The sequence below is a fragment of the Orcinus orca genome, chromosome 1 (genome assembly GCF_937001465.1).
Source record: "Orcinus orca chromosome 1, mOrcOrc1.1, whole genome shotgun sequence".
Classification (NCBI taxonomy): domain Eukaryota; kingdom Metazoa; phylum Chordata; class Mammalia; order Artiodactyla; family Delphinidae; genus Orcinus; species Orcinus orca.
Genome location: NC_064559.1, coordinates 197,710,732 through 197,734,076, shown reverse-complemented (window position 1 = coordinate 197,734,076; position 23,345 = coordinate 197,710,732). Strand labels below are relative to the sequence as shown.

Below are 23,345 nucleotides of genomic sequence, written 5' to 3'. Positions count from 1 at the left end.
GAACGCACTGGTTAAGAGCCCAGGCTCGGAGGTAGGTTCCCTAGTTCATCTGGCTCTGCCACTCACATGCAGTGTCCCTTCCTGCGGCCTCAGTTTCTATCCCTGTACAATGGGGTTATTATCCCTACTTCATGGGACAGCTACGGGGATCAAGTGACATAAGGTCTGTAAACCATGCAGACACTGACTATTGTTGTTATTATTGTTATTATTCGTGAATGTCTATTGTGTGCCAAGCCCTGTGCTAAGCTCGAGAAGCCAGCTGGCCTTCTTTTGGGACACCAAGACTCCAGAGACCCTGGGCTCTGGAGAAACCTCGTGACGTGGCCCCCGGGGTGGCAGAAACCCCCACCCGCTGCAACCCAGTCCCCACACAGGAGAGCCTGAAAGGTGGGCAGGCAGCCTGGCCTTTGTCTGCTCCGTTCACCAGAGATGCCCTCTGCCTGCGACAGGGCCTGCCCCTGGCTCACTCCTGCTCAGGCTTGTCCTGAGATCAGGTGCCGCCGCAGACCACGTTTGTGTCCCGTGGCTGACGCTGGGAGGACGCTCAGAGGGCTCTGCCCACGTCAGCCCGGCAGGGAGAAGGAAATTCTCCTGTAGAATTTCCTGTAGGTTTCTGCTCCGAGCACAGGGCAGCCAGTGCTTCGCAACAGCAGTCACGAGGACTCTTTTGCCAGCAACCTCTCTTCCAGCAAGAATTTTCAAGGAAAAGAGGAGGGCAGCACAAAGGCAATGCTAATTACCTCTAATTACCCAGAAGAGGAAAGCACTGCTTTTTGTGATGTGCTCCTAATGCGATAAAGAGCTATTGTTAGGCAGGAGCTGGGAAGCTGCCGTGAAGGCAGTCTGAGTGGGGAGAGGAGTCTCTGAAGCTGTGGTCCCAGAGGCAGAACTGAAGGTGGACACAGGGGCAGGAGACGCGGGAACCAGCATTAAACGAGGGCCTACTGTACACCAACCATCTCGCATGTGCCCTGGAAGACAGGTGATATCTCTTGTTTCTAGGATGAGGAAACCGAGGCACAGAGAGGTTCAGTCACTGGCCTAAGGTCACACAGCCAGTATACCAGTGGCAGAGCCTGGATTCTAAGCCAGGCCTCTCCGGCACCAAAGGCTGTGCTCTTTCCACTGTATCCCATTCAGGGGCTTCCCAGGGCAGAAACTATCTTTCAGGGGCTTTGTAGCATTTAAAGGAAATTTTCATTTGAAAGGAACGTTCAGCCATTCCTTTTCACATTTGATTCGTGTGGCAGAGGAAGACCCCTGGAGTGGTGAGGCATCAAGTCACTTCTCCCCTTCACCCCATCAGGGTACAGGGACCCTCAAACAGGACAGAGACCCCTGGACATGGGCCAGGAGGCATCACTGAGTCCTGCTGTTTCCTGGTCTTGTTACCCAGCTTTCCTCACTCCCACAGGGAGGTGTACAGCACAGGCTCTGGACCTGGTTTCAGAGACCAGATCTATGACTCTCTGGCTACACTGAATCTATTCTCTCAAGCCTCAGTTTTCCAGTCTGTGACTTGGGGATGCCCAATACCCACTGCACGGGATTGCTGTGAGATTGACATCACGTGAAGCAAGTCTATCAGGGATAAAGATGATCTAAGGAGATGGCTCTAGGGCTTGAAGTTCACGTCTGTCCTGGGAAGACTGCCTCTTGAATTAGGAGTGATAAGTTTCATGGGTGGATGAGTCTAGAAACTCTTCTTATTCTTGGACCAATACCAGCCCCCAAAGCTGCCGGTCGGGAAGGCCAGGACTGCTTCACTCGTGTTGTCTGGTGGGTCATGACTTGTGAGCTAGGGCCCTGGGAGTCTGGGGGAGTGAAGATATAAGCCAGGACAAATTGGCCCCAGTGACATGGTGGCAGGCTGGGTGGGAGGCCCAGGGGACCTCGGGGCAAGGTCACGGCCCACGAGCTTCAGTGGCAGCAGTGCCTGGTAACGTTCTGGTTTTAAGTTTTTGCACTAGAATCCCCCTGTGCTCTCCTCAACCCTCAGTCAAGTTGCAATAAGCGTGCAACCCAGCATTAGCTGTGCTGGTGGGGGTGGGTCAGGGTGCCCGGCTTCCCCTACCACGAGGTGCAGTGTGTGTGCGTGCGTGTGTGCGTGCATGCGTGTGCGTGCGTGCGTGCATGTGTGCGCGTGCGTACGTGTATGCATGCGTGTGCGTGTGTGCGCGTGCGTACGTGTATGCATGCGTGTGCGTGCATGTGTGCGCGTGCATGCGTGTGTGTGTGCGCGTGGTGCATGTGTGTGTGTGTGCGTGTGTGTGTGTCGCTGGGCCAGGCTGCTGTTGAAGCTGAAGGGAGAAGCCAGGGTCCTCCGGGGTGCCCCTCCCCAGGGGAGTTTTCAGATGCCCGGGGAGGGGCCTGGACTGTCTGCTCTCAGGTAGGATGGTGCGGCTGGCTCAAATTACTTATGTGGTACCTGGGGAAATTGGGTTACGCTCAGGAAATGCTTGGTACTTGATAAACGGCAGCCGGCAATGTAATAATTGGAAAACAAAGTTCCTGTTCTCGTGAACCTTGCAACCCGGGCATTTTCACTGGCTGAGTTTGCCTGGGGACATAACTGCAGCTCAGTATATCCTCATCCTCCTGGCAGCTGGCACCTCTGCCACTGGTTCTCACATCTACCCAACGGGGGCGATGCCCACTGGCTTCAGTCCTGCTCAGCCCTGTCCCTGCTCTGTGACCCTCGGCAAGTCCCACAGCCTCTCAAAGCCTCAGGGTCCTCATCTGTACAGTGGGGATACGGATACTGCAAAAGGTTTAGGGCAGAGCTGGGCATCAAGTGAGTGTCCACACATGAAGCTATTATTAACTCCCTATGACAGACATGTGGTGGGTGGACGAGGTTCCTTCAAGCCCAAAAGATGGCTCTAGAAACTCAAATTAGGTTTGTGTAGCTGCTGGGGTGGGCTCCCTCGCATTGCATTCCATTCCCAGCAAGAATTCTTTTCATTGTCTGCCCTGCCTAGTCTGAGATGTGTAAGAATCCTTGGGGAGTATGTTTAAAATGCAGACTTTCAGGCTCCACCTCCTAGAGACTGATTTAGGAGGTCTGGGCAGTGGGGCTCTGGGATCTGCATTTGAAATAAACTCTCCGGATGATTCCAAGGTGGGGGACCTGGGAACACACTTTCCCTGCTCTGTATTTCACGGTTTCACAGCCTGGAAATTGGGTGCTTCTGCTCTGGTCCAGCCTGAATGCCTCCACTTGTGTCCTCTGGTTGTTTTGGTTACTTCCAGGAGAAATAGACTGTCCTGACCAGTAATGTCGGCTGGGGGAGTGAGTGGGGGCGGTGGGAGGAGGAGTGGGGAGGCGTAGTGAGAGGGCAGTAATATAGGGGCAAGAGCATGGGCTCTGGAGGTTCAAATCCAGGCTATTAGTTGCTAGTTGTGTGATGGGAACTTTTCTAAGTCTCAGTTTCCTAATCTGTGAAATGGGGATAATAGTGCCCGCCCCAGAGGCCTGCGGACAATGCCCCAGCACAAGGATGGTGCCCGTGAACAGGAGTTACCTCTTCCCAAGTGAATTCTCATGACCTCCCTCCTCTGGGGTGGACTGAGCCCGGGCCAGTGTCCCTGGGACCTGGGTTGCTGGGCTGGAGTAACGAAGTGCCCAGCCCTCCAGCCCCGGGAGGGCCAGGTGATACTCACCATGGAGGACAGGTCCACGTTCTCCACCCTCTTGTCCTGCAGCAGCACGGGCTGTAGGCCGGCCACTCGGAGCTTCACGGAGGACGTGCGGTAGACGAAGCTCAAGAGCCAGTCCCCACTGTGGGCAGAGAGGACGGAGTGAGAAGGGGCGGACGTCAGCCTCGGAGGGCCCTGCCTCGCCCCGGGGGAGCCTGGTGGGAGGGGAGCTTCTGTGGGAAACCAGGGCCCCGCTGCACCCGTGTATGATGGTGGGAGCTGCAGCCACTAGCATTTCGGGAGCATTGCCCAGGGCGTGGCAGCTCCAGGGAGGCTGCTTTGCTTCCTGCTGGGCCCCCAGAGCAGAGAACAGCGCTGGCCTGGTGGGCAGTAGACGAATATCTGTCGAGTGAGTGACTGAGGAAGCTGGGTGAAGTTCTCCACAGTCTGCATGTGGCTGGGTGAGCTGCTCTCAGCTGGGGAGGGTTTCCAGTTCCCAGGGTGGGGGGTGGAGGCTGGTCCAGGGCTCCCTGGGAGACGAAAGAAAGGCAGCAGGGCGTCTGCCTGGGGGGAGAGGATCATGGGGAGCTGGGGCCACCATGCTCCGTGGCTTGGAACTCTGGGTCTGGGCCCCCATCTCTCTTTGAGCTGAAGGGACCAGCTGTGCTTTCTGAGACAGGCCTGGCCCAGCCTGCAGCTCTCCCTGCCCTCAGCCACCTAGGAGGTGAGCGCGGCCCCCCGAGGCAGGTCACAGCCCTGGAACACTCCTCCACTCTCATGGCTGCTGTGAACACCACGCCCTGCCCCCTATCCAGACATAAACCCTGCACTCTGGCAAGGAGAGAACCCCGGACACTCTGTGGCCCGATTCTTCAGGTACACCGAGCACTGTCCACGGGAGGCGTGGTCTGTGGGGCCCACGGGACAGCCTTGCCCCTCGAACCCCTGTGCCCTGTCCGGGGTGAAGCTGGGCCCCTCCCTCAGCAAGTCCATGCACGTGGACGCCTCTGTTCCCCCTCTGCCTCCAGGGCTGAGACCCCACTTAGCACACTGGGCGTCTTTTGTTTAGACCGAGTCCAACTCCGGTTGCAGGGCCATTTGAGCCCATCGTTTTTGTGCGCTTGTGTGAAAGAAGGGCCCTCCCTCCCCGCGTGTGCAGGGGAATGTGCTGAGGGTCAGGAGTCCCCAGCCTGCCCGCGTGACCCTCTGTGCCCACAGGCGAGGCCCCAAAGCTGTCTGGGACCCAGGGTGCTGTGGGCTCTCCAGGCCTGACCCTCTGGGATCTCTGGCCGCATGGGTGCCTGTGTGGTTACCACCCTGGAAGCCTCTAGAAGGCTGGGGTCCAGAGCTGAGGGGCTCTCAACAGACCTTCCTGCTGTGCCCCACCCCGAGCTCATCAGCCTGTGACTCTCTGAATCGTCCACCAGGTTCCTCGAGCAGAAGCCAGCAAAGCCATGTCCTAGGCCTCCCTTCCCGCCAAGGCCAACTTATCACGGAATCCTGCAGATTTGTAGCACCTGCCCCTACTCCCCACTCCCCCAAAACCCATCCCTTCTGCTCCAGCCCTGAGATCAGGCAACTCCCCGCCCAGCCCCCCACGGACAAAAGGAACGGCCTCCTCCTCGCTCCTGGCCTCACCTCTCTCCAGCCACTGGGGTCTTCAACTCTCATCCGACCATGGCCCTCTCCTCTCAGAAGCCAACCTTGACTCTCCACTACCCATAGGCCTTCTCTTCTAGAAAATTCCCTAACTGCCAGAGAGCAATGTTTGCACGTCGCAATGGTTACCCTAATATTGAAGGCCCAAGAAACACTGTCCCTCAGAATGATGGCTAAGGGGAGAAGAAAGGAGACTGACTCAAGTTGTTCTATTAACTAATCGTGAGGCTTACATGCATCCAATACGGGGTGTGAGGGAGGCCCCTATGCGGTTCTGACATAGAAAGCAAAGGAGCAAAGTCAGGATTGTTCCTTCCCAATGATCCGTCTTAAACATGACAACACTCTACTTACAATGTTAAATGTACTTATTCATACACATGTAGGGGCAGGACAGGAACATGTGTTAGAAGGTTCCACATCCTCAAAACTGTGCTAAGCAAACCACAGGGCCTTTGCTGGCATTCCAGACCCTCTGCGCCCAGCATCTGTCTCTTTTGCCTGGGGTGGTCCCACCCTCGGGACCACTCAGAGCCAGTCCCACCCTGTCAGTTACCAGCTGTGTGACCTTGGGCAAGTTGCTTGACCCCTCTGAGCCTCAGTCTCCTCGCTGTAACCTACCTTCCGGGGCGGGCAGGAGCGTGCACAGAGATGGCACGTCGTGTACCCAGTACGCACACACGTGAGCGCTCAGGAGGTACCGGGTACGATGATACCTCCCGCTCTGGGCCTTTGTGGGCAGTGTGGCCTCTCTCCTGCTCCGCCTACTCTTCCAGGCTCTGATGGGCTCCTATCCATCTTTTCAAAATTCAGCTTGCATGCCACCTCTCCAGGGAGTGCCCCTGAGCCCTTCCGCTTGATAGTATTAATCCTTTATCCCTCACGTGACTGGTGTATGCTCCTCTTGTGACCTTTGTTACATGTCCTCCGTGTGTCCGTTCCTGGGTCTTTTCTTTTTCCGGGCAGAGAGCTTGTTGAGGGCAGGACTGTGCCTTAGTGCTGCATCCTGTATCCTGAGCAGAATCAGGAACTTCCTTGGGGGTGGGAGGTGGGTGCAGTGCCCAGCAAGCCAGGCGTCGATGGCCCTCCAGGCCAGGCGGATGCATACAACTGAACCTTGATTCACACCGCATGACCTGTTGAAGGGTGTGCCGTGGCTGCTGACAGGCCTGGAACCACTTGTGGGCAGGGGGTCCTCCCCGCTCCTTCTACCATTATCCCCACACGGTACTGGAGCAGAGACCACACAGGGAGTCCCCCGGGGGCTCAGAACAAAACCCTCTCATTGCAGATATCCCAACTATCAGGGAGACAGTCTCACCTGAGTTCACATCCTGGCTCTGCTGTGTGACCTTGGTGAGGCACTTGACCCTCTCTGAGCTTCAATTTCCTCACAGTATAATAGGGAACAGAATCACTTGCCCGGTTGGCTTCCAGGGGGTTCGTGAAAGCCCAAGCAAGTTAACAAACTTGCAAAGAGCTTTATTAATGTACATGATAAATTTATAAACGTATATAGTTTGGGAGTGTTGGCCTGAAGCTCCCCCCAGCCCCTCATTCCACTCCCAGTCTTTAAGTAGGTTTACGGCAACTAAAACACTTTTGGGGGCCAAGAATATGAATTCCTGGTCAGTGCTTAATTTAATCAAAAAATTACAGTTATTGTTTTGGTCTGTGCATTCCTTCCCTCTTCTCTCCTTCTTCCTCCTCTCCCCCTCCTCCTTTTTCTCTCCAGAGAGATGGCTCAGGATCTCACAAAATAATGGAAAACCAAACTTATTAGCCTCCGGTTCTCAACGGAACAGATGGGTTTAATAAGATTCTGCTGCTTTCACATTGCACACATGCAATTTTAATTCCTTCCCTTTGCTGTTTATGAAAGCATCAAAAAAATCGTGTGCTGCGAATATGCCCAGTAATAATAATTATAACCGCTATCGCTCATTGGGTGCGTATAAAGCGCCAGCCTTCATCTTACATAATCTCATTTAATCTCCCCAGAAGCCCTGTGCAGGAGGGACTGTTATTCCCATCTTACAGGCAGGAACACTGAGCTTCAGATTGGTTTGCCCAAAGCCACCTGAGTGGTAAATGGTGGAGCCAGGATTTTAACTGAGGGCTGTCTGCCATCAATGTGGTGGCCATTCCTTCTCTTTTCTTGTTTTTAATTAATTAATTAATTAATTTTTAAAGATATTTATTGGAGCAGAGTTGATTTACAATTTGTGTCAGTTTCTGCTGTACGGCAAAGTTACACATATACGTGTATCCACTCTTTTAGATTCTTCTCCCATACAGGCCATTACAGAGTATTGAGTAGAGTTCCCTGTGCTATACAGGAGGTCCTTATTAGTTACCTATTTTATCTAGGGTAGTGTGTATATGTCAATCCCAATCTCCCAATTTATCCCTCCCCCACCCCTTACCCGCTGGTAACCGTAAGTTTGTTTTCTACATCTGTAACTCTATTTCTGTGTTGTAGATAAATTCATTTGTACCCCTTTTCTAGATTCCACATATAAGCAATATCTTCATTCAGTATGACAATCTCTAGGTCCATCTATGTTGCTGCAAATGGCTTTACTTCATTCTTTTTTATGGCTGAGTAATACTCCATTGTATATATGTACTACATCTTCTTTATCCATTCTTCTGTTGATGAACATTTAGGTTGCTTCCATGTCCTGGCTACCGTAAACAGTGCTGCTATGGACATTAGGATGCTCTTTTCTTGTTTTTTAAACTGTCCTTACTTAAAAAATTAAAGTCTCTTTTATTAATAAATAAATAAATATATATATACACACACATGCACACATATATAACTGAATCACTTTGCTGTATACCTGAAACTAACGCAATGTTGTAAATCAACTACATATCAATTAAAAAAATGTCTCTTTTAAGCTCTACCTCCAAGCCCTGCCCACTCTTTAGGGGTGACCACTGTTACTAGTTTCTCATGGTCCCTCTGGACCTGCCTGTCCATTTTCAGACATACAGATACATATATGCACACGCAGAAACGTTTTCCTTCGTAAATGGGATCACAGTACGTATTGTCGCACTTGCTTTTCCCCCTTAACTGTTCCCCTCTTTGCGGTCATTCAGGTTGTTTTAAATTTTTAATTATAAATGAAGCTGCAAGGATCCCCTTTGTGCATCTATCTCTGTGCATGTATCTAGTACAGCAGGATCCCAGAAGTCAGAATCTGTGGGATCAGAAGATTGGCACATTAAAAATTTGGATAGATATTGCCAACTATCCTCCACTGAATTCAGCTGCCACTGACAGGGTATGACAGCGCCCATTTCTCCACATCTTCACCAACACTGAATGTTATTCATGTGTCAGATGTTCGATAATCTGGCGGATGATAAATAGTATTTTACTGATTTTAGTTTGCATTTATTTCACTAATAATGAGATTGGGTACATTTCCAAAAGTTTATTGACTGTATTTATTCCATGTTTATATATCCTTTGGCCATTTTCTTTCTTTTTATTTTTTAGGCTGCACCATGAGGCACGTGGGATCTTAGTTCCCTGACCAGGGTTCGAACTGATGCTCCCTGCACTGGGAACATGGAATTTTAACCACTGGACTGCCAGGGAAGTCCCTGGCCATTTTCTAATTTTTGTTTATTTATTTATTTTTGGCTGTACCAGGTCTTCGTTGCAGCATGTGGAATCTTGAGTTGTGGCATGCAGACTTCTTAGTTGCAGCATGCATGTGGGATCTAGCTCCCCGACCAGGGATTGAACCTGGGCCCCCTGCATTGGGAACTCGGGAGTCCTAACCGCTTGACCCCCAGGGAAGTCCCTCTGGCCATTTTTCTTATTAGATTTTTTTTTTCTTATTGATTTGCATGAGCTCTTTGTCTTTGTTTCTTTGTTCTTTCTACCATATCCTGATTCTAAGAACTCATCTTAGAATATGAGTGATAAAGCCATACTGATTGGCTGAACTCCCGTGTCCCGGTTAATACCCTCTATCCAAGGCTAAAGACAATCTTTATCTTTAGCTCTGAACTAGACATGGGCTAAATTATCAAAATGATAAAGACTTTCCAAATCTCTTCTATTCACTTGCAGGTTCTACTTGGGATGGCTGGGCTTAGATCAAAATTAAAGTTAACTGGCCTTGTGACTTAACTTCTCTGGGCCTCAGTTTCCTCACTTGTAAGATGGGCTTAATAATACAAACCCCTTAGGGTTTGGGGCACGATTAACGGAGAAAATGACATCAGAGACAGGATCTGGCAGGTGGTAAGAGTCTAATACTTGTCATATCCACTCCCCCATCACTGCATTATTGCATTTTTCATGGTTTTTTTTTTGAATAACTGTCTGTTTCCATATGTGTCTTTTCTGCTAGACATGAACTCCTCTTGTTCATCTTTGTAGCCCCACGTCCAGCAGGACGTCTTGGGCATGTATGTGGGATGATTCTGAGTTGCCCTTAACCTCAGGCTGGAGCCTCTCCCTCCTCCCACCCTGACCCATATTCCTTAGAATCAGGAACCCAGCACTCTCCTCTTTCTCTAGGCTTTGCCTTTCAAATGAGCTCACCTGTCCTTCTGGCTTCAGCCGAAGCTGACCTCCCACTGGCCCTCGCTCCAGTTTGCATCTCTCTCAGTTCCAGCGCTGCAACTCCAGACGCCCTGCTGGACACTTCATGTTCATAGCCCCGTGAGGCAGCCGTTTCCCCAAGTCTCACCTCCCGTCGCTAAATGAGTGTGCACCACACTTGGGGAAAAGCCTTTGGTTTCAGAGCTTCTGGATTTGGGTGTCGCAGACAAGCCCGGAGCTGCCTGTTTCCTGCCTATTTGCGCTGCTGCGTGCGAGGTTGCACAGGGCCAGGTGGGGGCTTGCTCCTGTTGAGGTTCCAGCTAGTGCCTGGCGCGAGGTTGGCGCTTCGATGCTGCTGCTGATGAACGGTAACACCATCTGTCACTCACGGAGCAGGCACCCACCATGGGCAACTCTGTAAATCGCTGGACTATCATCGTAACCCTGGGGGGAGTCACTACTATTATCCCCCCTTCACTGATGGAGAAACTGAGGCCGATGTTAAGACCCAGGTCTGTGCGATTCCAAATCCCTGTTCTCGTGTTTATGCTGTCACCTCCCTCCTTTGCCTCCTCTGGAGGCTGAAGGGCCCGGGCATCCTCTCAGGCCAATCTCCTGAGGTCTCAGCGGGGGCCTTCATCTTCTCTTCTTCCCCAGAGTCGAGGGCACGGCTTTGGCTGAAACCTCTCGAGTCCTCCTCAAAGCCAAGCCCAGGGATGCCTCCTTTCCAGCCCCACAGCTGTCAGTCTTCACAGCCCCCCTCTCTTGCAGGAGGGTCTGTGGTGTGGTGTGGGTGCTGGCTCCCCCATGGCTGTCAGCCCTGCCCCAAGACACTGCTCTGAAAGCTCAGCCTGGACGCTCCCCACTCCCTTCCTGCGCTGCCGGATAACCCACACGCGAGGTCCTCAGTCGGCGTTCAGAGACCCCCCCATTTACGGCCCAATCTTTGCTTTTCAGTTTCATCCCACTCCTCTTACCCCAGATCATGGTGACCAGCCTGGCCTCTCGTGTCATCCTGTAAACTGGTCTCAGCCCGACACAGGGAAACCTTTCTTAGGATCTGTCCCTGCTGCCCATCATCCTATGGGGATAGATGCTGCCCAGGTCAGAACACCTGGCCCGGGCCTTGCTTCTAGTAGGGCTGGTGTCCTACCGGTCCCTGGGATCCTCCCGGACAAGGGCCTGGCCTCCAACATCTGTGTCCTGGGCACAGGGCCTGGACACGCTAGGTGCTCAGTAAGCACTGTCACCTCCTCACAGGCACAGGGTTTGGACAGACCTGCAGTAGCCGTTGACGATCCTTCCAGATACCACCTTCCGGAAAGGCTCCCAGTGCTTGGCTTCTCCCTCCACGGGCGCGCCCAGCAGGACAACGTCCTCGATGATCCCTTGGCAATCTGGAGAGAGACCCCGGAAATGACTGTCAGCACCCCTGGCCACAGCGGGTCCTGAGAGCGACTCTCCAATGGTGGTGGAGGAAATGGATGTCACGTACACGCGCACACACGTGCATATGCACACCCACACTCATGCAGACATGCACACATATGCTCAGGCACCTGCGCAAACACAGTCGTGCACACAGACACACACATGCCCACACAGTACGGTGGCTTCCATCTACTGAGTTCCAGGCCCTCTGGTGCCTGATCTCTTCCTGCAATGCATCATCATCCCCATTTCACAGTTAAGGAAAACCAAAGACATTTTCAAGATCACATGGCCAGTAAGTGGCATGGCCCAAATCGGGACCCAGGTCTATTTCCACCCTCCATGAAGCTCGCAACTGGCCGTGGACTCACATGTGGTGTCTCCCTTTAGAAGGGACTGATGGCCCCTAGCGCATTGCACTTGCCGGGCAGGAGACACCACAGCCTTCCTCTGGGGTCTGTACAGCCCGGCGGGAAGGTGGGAGTGGAGAGGAGAGGGGGGCTCAGGATCCTGGGACATGAAGTACACGCAGCAGCTGCACTGACCTAGTGGTTCAGAGTATTTTAGGCCAGGGCTCCTCTGAGCGCAGCTCGTGGATGAGGGCTGGCCCGTGGGCTGTCTGTCTTGTAAGTATAGATCAGCAAAGCAGCGTTTCTTTGATCATCTTGCAGACTGGAAACCAACAGCTCACACATGGGAGTGCAGACCGCACTTTGAGAAGCACTGCTCTAGACCCCTGGGGGTGCACGTGCACCTCCACCCCCAGTCACCCCTTGACCCGGCTCTATTTTTCTTCTTGTCACACCTCACTTGTTTACGTCTGTCTCCTCCTCTAATATCTGGGTTCAGGGAGGGCGGGGCTCCGGCTGCCTTGGTCACAGCTGTATAGGACAGTGCCTAGTCTGTAATTGGGGCTCAGTAAAGGTGTGAATGAATGAATGAATAAATACATTGCCATCCCCTGGGACAGCCAGGATATGTGCTTTGCAGTTGCAAAGCCCTGGGTTCAAATCCCGGCTCAGTGACTTCTGAGACAAGTCACTTAACTTCTCTGAGCCTACAGGTGGCTATGGTACTGCCTTGGTGGTCTTTATGGGGATGAAATCATGGTGGGGAAAACCCCAGCATAGTGAACACACAGTGGAAGTCAGTGTCTCCCCGCCCCGTCCCCTGTCCTGTGCCCCTGCCTCTCTGCAGGTTCTGAGCCCCCCCAAGTTTGGGGAGTAGCATAATCCGTGTCATTCCTGGGGAGTGGGCCCCGGAGGGACAGCTCAGCCAGTCCCACCACTCTCTCTTGCTGAGGGACACAGGACAGGTGGCTTCCTCTCTCTGGGCTCCGGTTTCTAACCAGAGTGCGTCTAACTGTTTTCCACTTGGGCTGTTGTGTCAGAGTTTGTCTGAGTAAACGGTTCCAGGCTAACAGGAGTTTGAGAACCCCTGTGCTCCTCTCTGGCCCTGAGTTATAAGATTCCAGGGCACAGAATTCTGATTTCACTCCTCTGCTTCCAGGGATGGGATAATCTGGCAGAAGGATGGAAAACTTCAGGAAGCTGGTAGTTTGTGTTGAATTGCAAGGATGACTCAGATACTGTTTGATGTAAGGGCTATTTCAGGTGCTTATGCTGTTGGCAAGGCTGTAGCTCTGATTCTGACCCCTTCTCTCGGCAGATGAGGAAACACGGAGTCTCAGAGGGGGTGGGGCATGCCCACGGTCACACAGGTAGTGAGAATACAGCCGGGCCCAGAACCCGGCACGGGGAGCTGTCGGGGCCTGGGGCCATTCTCTCTGCTGTGTACGGGTAACAACTCAAAGCACAGCGATCGCAGGCGGGTTATCATTGCTCCCACGGTGCCAAACGGCTGTGGGCCCAGGGTCAACGACTGAGCTTAGCAGCTCTCTCTGGACGCCGGCCACTCAAGGCACCTGCCCTGTCCCCCAGAATCTCTCCATCTGAGGAGCTGGGGCAGCTTTGCAGCCCTGGGTGCCGACGCCTGGAGGGCTGGGACCTCCTTGTGGCCGGCAGGGGAACTGCAGCATTCCCTATCAGGTTACCCTGAGCAACTGTCAGGATCCTGTGACTAGCCATCAGACAGGTGTTATGAAAAGCAAACAAAGGTAGGTGCCTTTGCTGAGCTGAGACTAGTAGCTGAATCTCACAAAACAGTCCAGAACACAGTCAAACCAAGTCAGGGTAGGTGGCGAGCTGGAAACACGTTTACCTATCTCTGAAGCCTGGCTTTAAACTGCCTTTCTAGACCTCTTCCCCTTTATCCTCACACTGCTGCCACAGTCAGATGTGCCTGTCTTATGTTTTAAAAGATGATTTGCTCTCTAGGAAGTTGCATACCTAGAGAGAAGCCACGTGGCAGGCTCTTGGTAATGCACAGGTGTTAGCTTAAAGAAAGTTGGTGAGAATCATTTTAGACCCACCCAAGGGAGAATCCTGTACTGTTCCCGGAATGAGACGGTCCAGGAGGGGAAACCTGAGTTAGGAAAACTGGCTGCTGAAGTAGATGCTGGAGAAAAAAAAGTCAAAATTCACTGTTTGGTCCAAAACCTTATAATACCAGAAGATTTCAGCCTTCCAGGTAAAATACAGAGAATCCTCACTCAGGTACCACTTTTAGTGTCAAGCAGTCCCCTTTCATGGGCACAGATGATCCGTCACATCATGACATGAGTTCAGCGCAGAATACCCCCGCTTTTCAAGACCAACGCAAGAAACTGGCATTTAACATTTTAATAATAACGAACATAAGATGACCTCACTGTCTTTTTCCTGCAGGGACCACGAATGTTTGCTGAAACATGTTGGGATGTACTCCTATATTGCTACCACCAACTTTTCTTCTTATGAATTTTTAAGGTGTTAAGATATAGTTCCATAGTTTTATAAATAGTCAGGGATCCAAGGTGCATCAGTCACCTTCAAGTTCAGGACTCAAGTTCAGGTTCAGCTTTTGGGCTTGGATTGCTCATGTTTTAAACAGTCTTGTGTATGTTATTAATGTAGTACTTTTACTGTTGAAGCTGGAGGCCTTTCATTCTTATGCCTTTGGCATTAACGAGGCTCCATCCCTGGGGCAATTCAGAAGAAAAGCTTTATTAGTCCTGTCTTTATCCCTCCACTTTCAGTCCTTTTTTTCACTCACGTATGGTGAGAAACATTACCTTCCCACACTGTCTTTGCTCTTACCTCTTATTTTCATTCCTTTTTTTTTTTTTTTGGCCACACCCCGTGGCTTGTGGGATCTTAGTTCCTGACCAGGGATTGAACCTGGGACCACGGCAGTGAAAGCACTGAGTCCTAACCATTGGACTGCCAGGGAAGTCCCTCTTTTCTTTATTCTTAACACAGGACCCAAAGAGATCCCTTTAAAATTTGAGTCATAGGCATGAGGTGCCTTTTGCGGGTGCTGGAAATGTTCTACAGCTGGGTCGTGGTGATGGTTTGTACAACTCTGCACATTCGCTAATAATCACTGAATTGTACACTTAAAATGGGGGGATTGTGTCATATGTAAATGACACTGCAGGAAAGTCAGATCATTTCACTCCTGTGCTCAAAACTCTCCTGTGGGATCCATCTCTTGTGGAGTCAGAGTTAAAGTCATTTCAACAGCCCTCGAAGCCCTGCGTGACCTTCCCCACACTTTCCCCTTGCTCACTCTCTTCCAGCCACACTGGCCTTGCTGTTCCAGAACATGCCAGGCCTTTCCCTTGCTGATCTCTCCTCCTGATATGCTTCCTTCCAACATCCACAAGCCTCACCCCCCGACCTGATCCTTCACCTCTTTGTTGAACTGCCACCCTCCAAAGGGAGGAAGATGCAACCTCCCACCCCTAGCAGGTGCCCCATCTCCCTTCTCTGATGTATTTTTCTCCACAGCACTTGAGACCATCTGACTTACTACCTATTTTACTTTCACAGTCTCTCCTATGATCTGTCTCCTACTACACGTGAGCTCCTCAAGGGTTGAGCCAGGGAATCCCCAGTGCCTAGAACAGCAACTGGCACAGATGCTCTGCTCAGTAAGTATTTGTGGGATGAATGAAAGCAAGCTGTGGGACTCAGCAACCCTTCATGTTGAGAATACATGCAAAAAGTTTATTTTTTTAATTTTAAAAATTTTCCTCCCGGTATAACTTCTTCCGAGAGGCTCTAGTTGAGGATCTCCGTAGACTGGATAAAAGCAAATGAAGAGAGCTGACTTGGCTGAAAGTAAATGGAAGAGTATTTAACCAGGGTTCTCAGCTCTTCAATTGCTGGTTTCCAGAGCTCTGCTCCAGGGGAACAGATGCTACTGTGACTGACTGCGGCCTGCAGTGGGCAAGAATAATGACCGGTCCTTCCAAAGCTGACTCTGCCTCAGTCTCCTCTGCTGGCTTCCGACAGTGTGACCCAGAGGCTCATGGTGACCCTCCCAAGAAGCACCGACATCACCTGTATTAACAAAAATCCCTCAGGCTTGGCCTACATAATAAGAAGGCTCAGGGTCTCCAGACTCTTCAGATGATTCACGGTACAGCTCAGGGTGCCCCATCTTTGGGGACAAAGACCCAGCAACTTCGAGGGCCTAAGAAACTACACAATTGCAAACTGCTGTCATCCAGTTAAATGTCTCCCGTCTCACACAGCAGGTGTCATGATTCTAAGACTGTATCAGATGCTGTTGCAACTCACAGAATTCCTGGATTCAGGTAGTTTGTGGTCATGACATACTGTTTCCACCAGGAGATGCTGAAAGTGGGATGACTGCCATAGGCAGGGCTGTGAAGTGTTTGCCTTTCGAAAGGGCTCAGGTTCAAAAAGGCTGGGAATCACCAGTCCAGGGGAAGCGGCTTGACCTTTGGCACAAGAGAAATCTGTGTTCAAATCTTGGTTTTACGTGAACCGAAGTCAGTTATTTAATAACTTGGAGCCTCAGCTTCCTCATCTTTAAAATGGAGAGAATATAATAATACTGATTTCCCAGGGCTGGCGTGAGGTTGTATGTTCAGGGCTGTCTCTGGCACACGGCTTGGTCAGTGGTGTCCACTGTTATTCCCGTGCAGATGATCAATTTGGCAACTAGGTAGAAATGCTGGGCATGAGGCACTGTCTTTGGAGATGGCTCAGCCGTTATAGTCACCGTGCCTGTTTCTAGCCAGCTGCTAATTGCAGGCACTATTTTAGGAGTTTGTTGTGGGGAGTGGTGATGCCAGGCATCTGGTAGCAGTGGACAGTAGCATCGGTCTCCTTCAGAGCACAGCCTCTAGAGAGAAGCAGCTGAAGAGCTGTAAACAACGGTTAAACACGTCCTCATTTACTTTAATTTTTTTTTTTTTGGGCCGAGCCACACGGCTTGAGGGATCTTAGTTCCTTGACCAGGGATTGAACCCACACCTTCGGCAGTGAAAGCTCGGAGTCCTAACCACTGGACCGCCAGGGAATTCCCAAAATTTAAAAAAAAAAAAATTGTGGTGAAATACACCTAACGTAAGATTTTCCCATCTGAACCATTTTTCAGTGTACAGTTCAGTAGCATTAAGTATAGTCACATGGTTGTGCAACCATCCTCGCTTGCTTTTATCACTGAGAATTTAGATAAATCAGTTTCTATCTTGTCAGCTGCTCTTATCACTCCTTCAGCAGTTCACGCCAGATTCCTGATAGGACACTTTTACCACCTGGCGCTCCTGGCGGTCTGGAGACTGTCTTAGCTTTTCAAAAGAAAACCCAAGAGTTGAGAATAGGCTGTTCTTCACAATGGCAAGAGTCCCTTTACACTAGAGCCTTGGCCTTGAAAATCATATATAAACTGAGCTTTTGTTAAACTAAACATTCTTAAAATGTACCAAGTAGGGCCAGCTCTTTCACAGCGTCCCACGGAGAATCCTTTTGTACAATGAGGGAGGACCAACTGTCACTGGGAACAACCAATCCCAGCTTCCCCTCTGTCATTCTGTCCTCTCCATACAGTGGGCTTTCTGAAAGTGAGGCAGGCCCAGGCAGCGCTTTCCAGGTCTTTCCAAACACCCTCCTCTAGGAGTTACACAGAAATCTCATCAAATGGCCAGAAAGGCAACATCACAAACTCCCATAGGCCTATCACACTGTCAGTAATGAGATTCTCCTGGGCTGCAAAGACCAAAGTTTGAGAAGCAAAAAGGAAGGATTTTCTCCCTCCTGGCGGGGGGTCATGTGTGCAGTGAGTGATAAGGTGGGAAACGAGGGAGGAAATGATCTCCCGACTGCGAGTCCAGAAAACAGACCTTGAAGTAAATGATATGAACTGCATCTAACACAAAACGAAATCCATTCCAAAGATACACATACGCCCGCATGATAAACACACAGACACGGCCAAAGGGAGAGGGAGAGGGCAGGAGCCAGGCATAAAGGGAGATGAAGGGAGGCTCTGACTGTCCCCCACCCCTCGACGCCCCCAGTGGAATGAGGTTCACACTGGAAAGAATCGTTTAAGGGAGCCCGTTTGGATATATTATAAGGATTTGGGATGAATTCTTTATGGAAGGAGTAAGCCTTCATCTCTCCCTTTTGATTTCCATCCCTTTCATCTGGCAAAGTGGTAAGGCTGTTACTAGCATCCCGGGACCCACAAAATTAATCTGCATATGCCTGACCTCTCCTGGAGGTGTGTGGGGAGCGGTGGGCTAAAGCCGGGTCTGCCTGAGGACAAAGCAACTGATAGATGCAATTCCATGGAAGGGAAAGAAATCCCATCAAATGCGATGTCTGCTATCATGGAGATGAAAAGAGCCAGTTGACTGAATGACAGTCTGTTCTGCATTTCAGCTGGTATCTAAGTGACAGCCCAGAAATAGTTTTCAGCTAAGTGGGAGTTTAGGAATTCAAGGGTCAGGATGTTTAAATGTATCTGAGCTTAGTGACAAACTCTTTTGCCTTGGCTTTGTCCTTCAAACATCATGGACAGTAATGTTGGTCTAACTTCTTAGGGGCTGGGAATGAAATTGGAAAGAGAGATTTTGCTGCAAAGTTGTTTTTTTTTTTTTTAAAACAAAGTTCTGGTATTCTATTTCTTAATCCCCCTCCTTCTTTTCTTTCTCTTCATCATCACCATCATCACAGCTTACCTCGGGATAGGCTAAGTGCTTTATACATATATTATTTCATCTACTTCTCATAATGATCCTAAGAGTTAAGCAGTACTACTCCCATTTTATGACGGGAAAAGCTTGCCTCAGAGACACTAAGTAACTTGCCCAAGGTCACAGAGTAAGTGGCAGAGTGGAATTCAGTTATTCCTACATTTTCTCTCCTACTCTCCTGTCCTACTTCCCTTTGCTATGAAACATAATCTTGACTTAAAACATATGTCTTTTGATAACTGTGACATCTTCTAAAATTGTATATTAAAAACAGAAGAACACACCCTGCCAAGATGAACAGTTCCAATTTGGCTGAGCCAAGAGATGCACTAGCAGGCTAGACTTTGCTAGAAGAGTCATATCCTGATGTGGACACCGCACCAAAGGCACACGACCTTCTGCTTTGGTAATCTCAGGAACATCTGCCAAACCAAGTGGGCGAAAAGACAATGCAAAGAAAAAGGAAAAAGGGGTCCACATGAAGGATGACACACTTTCTGTTTTTCGATGGAGAGTTATGGCAATCCGCCTACACCCTAACACCCAAACTCAATTCCCCATCAGAAAGGTCAAACTGACTAAGACGACATAACTTGGAAATACAGCTGCTGGTAAACTGTAGGCTGTGAGCCAGTATAAAACAAGCAATTTCACTATATATACGCATATACATAAATAAAATGTCATATATGTTCTATCAGCTAGCTAGTGTTGTGTAACAAGTCATCCCCAAACTCAGTGGCTTAAAGTAACCATTTGTTATTTCTCATGATCCTACCAGTGGGCTAGGCAGTTCTGCTGAGATTATCCAGGCATGCTTGATCCCACTGGGCTCACTCATGTGTCTACAACCAGCTGGCAGGTAGGCTGGGGGCTGGCTAAGATAACTTGGCTTTACCCCATGTAATCTCCATCCTCCAGTGGGCTAGTCTTGACTCGTTCTTAAGACAATGGCAAGGTTCTAGGAGGGTGGAATCCATGTGCAAGGCCTTCTGAGGCCTAGGCTTGAAACTGACATGATGTCATTTCCTCTACCTTTTTTAGTGAATGCAAGTCACAAGGCCAGCCCAGATTCAAGGGGTGAAGAAACTGACTCCACTTCTTGATGGGAAGAGCTTCAGGGTCATATTGAAAAGGATGTGGGTACAGGGAGGGGTGGAGAAGTAGGGCCAGTTTTTGCAATCAGTCTACCACAGATAATACACAATATATCTAAAACACTGCCAAGTACTGATAGGTCATGTGTAATAAGCAAAGGGTTAAGAATCCCCGATGATACCAGTACTAGGTGAATGTTTCTTTGAATTCTCACTTAGTGAGAAGGGGAAGGAGTGGGAAGAACACTGGGTGGGAATGATGCCAGGGTGCTGGGGTGGCCTAGCCAGGCTGTTTCCAAGTGGCTGTTTTCAGGGATGTGGTTTGGGGACCCTGAGTGAAGGCAGGATCCACCTAGAGAACTGGAAAAGTAGGCCAAAGAATCCTTTAGGCAAGATCAAGGTGGGGTGTTCAAGTACTGATCTCGATCAAGTTCAAGATCAAGCACAAACACCAGATTCAGAGGGCCAGAGGTCACAGCTGCAGAACAGGGTCTGGAGGCTCTTAGTCAATTGTGATAAAGGCAGCTAGTGTTTACCAGCATGGCCCTGGATTCTGGGAACAGTGCTATTCTCTCTGTGTTATCACAGTAATATTCATTGTTTTCTGAAGTAGATCTTTGAGTAGGTATTGCAGCAAGGGTCTCTTAAAGGTAAACTTGCTCAGTCTTTGAAAATACCTTTTGGCTTCCATTTTGAATGATAGTTTAGCTGGATATAGAATTTTAGATGGACAGTTCTTTTTCTTTCTTTTCTGGCTTCTATTGTTTTGAGAAGTCTCATCAGTCTAGTTGAACTTTCTTTGTAAGAATCATTTTTAAAAAATCATTTTTAAAGTAATCATTTAAATAATTTATCTTTGGAGTTCTGCAACTTCATTATGATGTGCATAGGTGTAAAATATTTATCCTTCTCAAGACTCATGTTCCTTGAACCTCAGGAATCAAGTCTGGAAAACTCTCAGCCAATAAACTGTATCTCTCTCCTACTCTCTTGTTTTTGGAGTTGGTATTAGGCAAATGTTGAACTTAACTTCCCTTTCCTATCTTCTATCTCTTGATGTCTCTGTGATGCATTGTAATTTTTTCAAATCAATCTTCCAGTTCATTATTTCTCTCTTTAGATTTGTCTAATCTGTTGTTTAATTCATCCACCAAGGTTTTTTTTTTTTTTTTTTCCTTGCGGTACACGGGCCTCTCACTGTTGTGGCCTCTCCCGTTGTGGAGCACAGGCTCCGGACGCGCAGGCTCAGCGGCCATGGCTCACGGGCCTAGTCGCTCCGCGGCATGTAGGATCTTCCCGGACCGGGGCTCGAACCCGTGTTCCCTGCATTGGCAGGCGGATTCTTACCCTCTGAGCCACCAGGGAAGTCCCCATCCACCAAGGTTTTAATTTCAATGACTGTATTTTCATTTCTAAAAGTTCCATTTGATTTATTTTAAAATCTCCCTGTTCTTTTTTCAATGCCTTACTCTTTCCACTTATTTTTCAATGTTTTAATTTATATCTTTAATAATTGTAAACCTGCTTATTTTTTGAGGGGGAGCTCTTTCAAGCTGTGCTATTAGACTGAGCATCTAATCCTGATGTTTGTTTGTGACTTTCCCACATGGGTTTTTTTCCCCCCCTATGTGTTTTTTAAGTCTGGAATACGAGCTCATCTTTAAAGCTGCTCTTACATGGGAATCTGTGTAGTTTGGATTGAGGACCTAGTTTTCCCCAGACTAGTCTGGTGTCAATTTTTTGACTTGGGGAACTCCTGGATCACACAGGTGGTATAAATGTGAACCCTAAACCCGAGTGAGGCATGGCCCTGTGTCTCTGAATTCCCCAAGGAGACATATTTTTTCCCCCCAGTCAGGGCAACATGCTTATTAATCTGGTTTTCTGCTCCCTCCTTGTTCCTCACCTCTGGTGATTTCCTTTACTTTTTGGGAGCCCAGCTAAGCATTTAAAGAGGTATTTGCTATAGTTCATCTAGCATTTCTGGAGTATTTGTAGTGAGAGAATTTTCAAGCTGATTAGTTCACACTATAGCCACTCCAGAAATTGCTAATATAGCTATAATATTTCTGTACTGTATGTTAACCATCTCCTCTTTAAAAGAAAAAGGATAGGTCTCAGGCTCAGGGCCTTTGGCAGGTGACATCATGCTAGATCTTAATATGATTGTTTTATTTTTAATGTTTTAATTTTTTAATGATTCTTTTCATGTATGATAATACTCGGTTTCCAGCTGAGGTAATGATTCCTTACAAAATTACCTTACATTTAGGTAAAGATTATGAATTGATATAAAAATATTAAATTGGAACACCCATGCTAAATAGAAACAACACAAATCATGATCCTGTATGATAATGCCTGTGGTTGGGAACCTGGTTGTGAACCCACAGTGGTTATTATCATTCTGCTAGCGGTTACAACCTGGTGTCCACAGCATTGGCTATAGTTTAGCAAGTCTGAGTCCACTGAACTTTTGATGTTCTCTGGGCTACAGTGTCAGGTTTGCTTTCTGACAGCAGTTATTTTAAAAGGTGGTCATGTTTCAACTGGGTCATTTACTTAATGTGACTGGATCCAGGTACAAAATAAGATTTCCCCATGGTTGCTTCCTCTTACCCCCTCCCAAGCTTTACAACCCTTTATTCCGTTCCTGAAACAGATGGCACAGTGACTGCTGGTAAGGAACAGTCAGGGCAGAGATCACTGATAAGGCTGCTGGTAGTAATGTCTTTCTCACGAACTCCGCCATCTCCTTGCATGAATAGCTCTGCCAAACCGTGGAGCCACAGATCGCTAAGCGGCTCAGATCTCGCAGCAGCCTGCATCTTTGAATGTCCCCGTGAGCATGAGTGTGTGTCCATGGACCTCCTTAGCCTGAGCCCAGGTCCCCGGACGGGTAATGGGAGATACCCATTGCTCTTCCTCTTCTCTGCCAATGACTTTCTCCACATAGGTCTGCCACATGGCAGGGGCCCCCCCAGTGATGTCTGGGATGCTGTGGAATTCTCAAAAACAACCCCATCTGAGTTCCCTTCCATCTTAAAAAAAAAAAAGTGCCACAGGACCGTGATCTTGTATAGTTTTGGTCATTTAAAAAAAAGATGACATCACTAATGGGATCTGATTTTTCTTTCTTTTCTTATAAGAAATTCTTTTTCAGATCATTTCCTCCTGATTTTCATCTGGGGATAAAAAAGTTCATTGAAATAACAGCACACTTTGGGCAGCGGCTGCCAGGAAGGTCCAGCCATACTTAGGCGGGCAGAACTTCTGCTCTGATAACGTGTGAGCAGGGGTCTGATGGGCCCTGCACTGCCTGGGCTGGGCCAGACCACGCCTCTCCATTTCCTCATCTGGAAACTGGCCCAAGAATTGCTAACTTGCAGGGCTGTTGGGAAGGGGCCATGGGATGATGTCTGGAACCACCTGTGACAGCAGGTACTTGGTAAATATTAGTTCCTCCTCCTTTTTGTATCTTGTTTTTCTTTTTTTTGGCCATGACATGCAGCGTGTGGGATCTTAGTTCCCGTACCAGGGATCGTACCCAGGTCCCTGGCAGTGAAAGTGCCGAATCCTAACCACTGGACCGCCAGGGAGCTCTCCTACCCACCACTTTGTATCTTTGATGCCTAATAAATGCAAACAAGGAGAATGTAGCTGGGTGACATGGAAATTCTCAGAAAGCAGGAGCAGCTGCTCAGTTCTTCACAAGCCCTCAGTGGAAGGCAGCCGGTAGACACTCCCCAGCGAGCTCTTGCTGGAAACCCACTCCATGCCGGGCTTGTGAAGTGCACGCCCCAAGAGTGACCACAAGGTGGTGCTGTGG

General features: G+C 49.3%; 1 protein-coding gene across 6 annotated transcripts in view; it reads right to left on the bottom strand.

The window, feature by feature from the left end:
• TMCO4 (transmembrane and coiled-coil domains 4) overlaps positions 1-23,345 on the bottom strand; it is a 77,650-nt gene that overhangs the window by 4,443 nt on the left and 49,862 nt on the right. For 5 of the 6 annotated variants that reach the window (XM_049707297.1, XM_033433128.2, XM_004272580.4 and 2 more), the window contains 2 exons: positions 11,154-11,271; positions 3,667-3,784 (listed from right to left, as the gene is read on the bottom strand). In XM_049707297.1, coding sequence (XP_049563254.1) covers positions 3,667-3,784; positions 11,154-11,271 — 236 coding nt within the window. The other variant, XM_049707307.1, reaches the window with a different exon arrangement.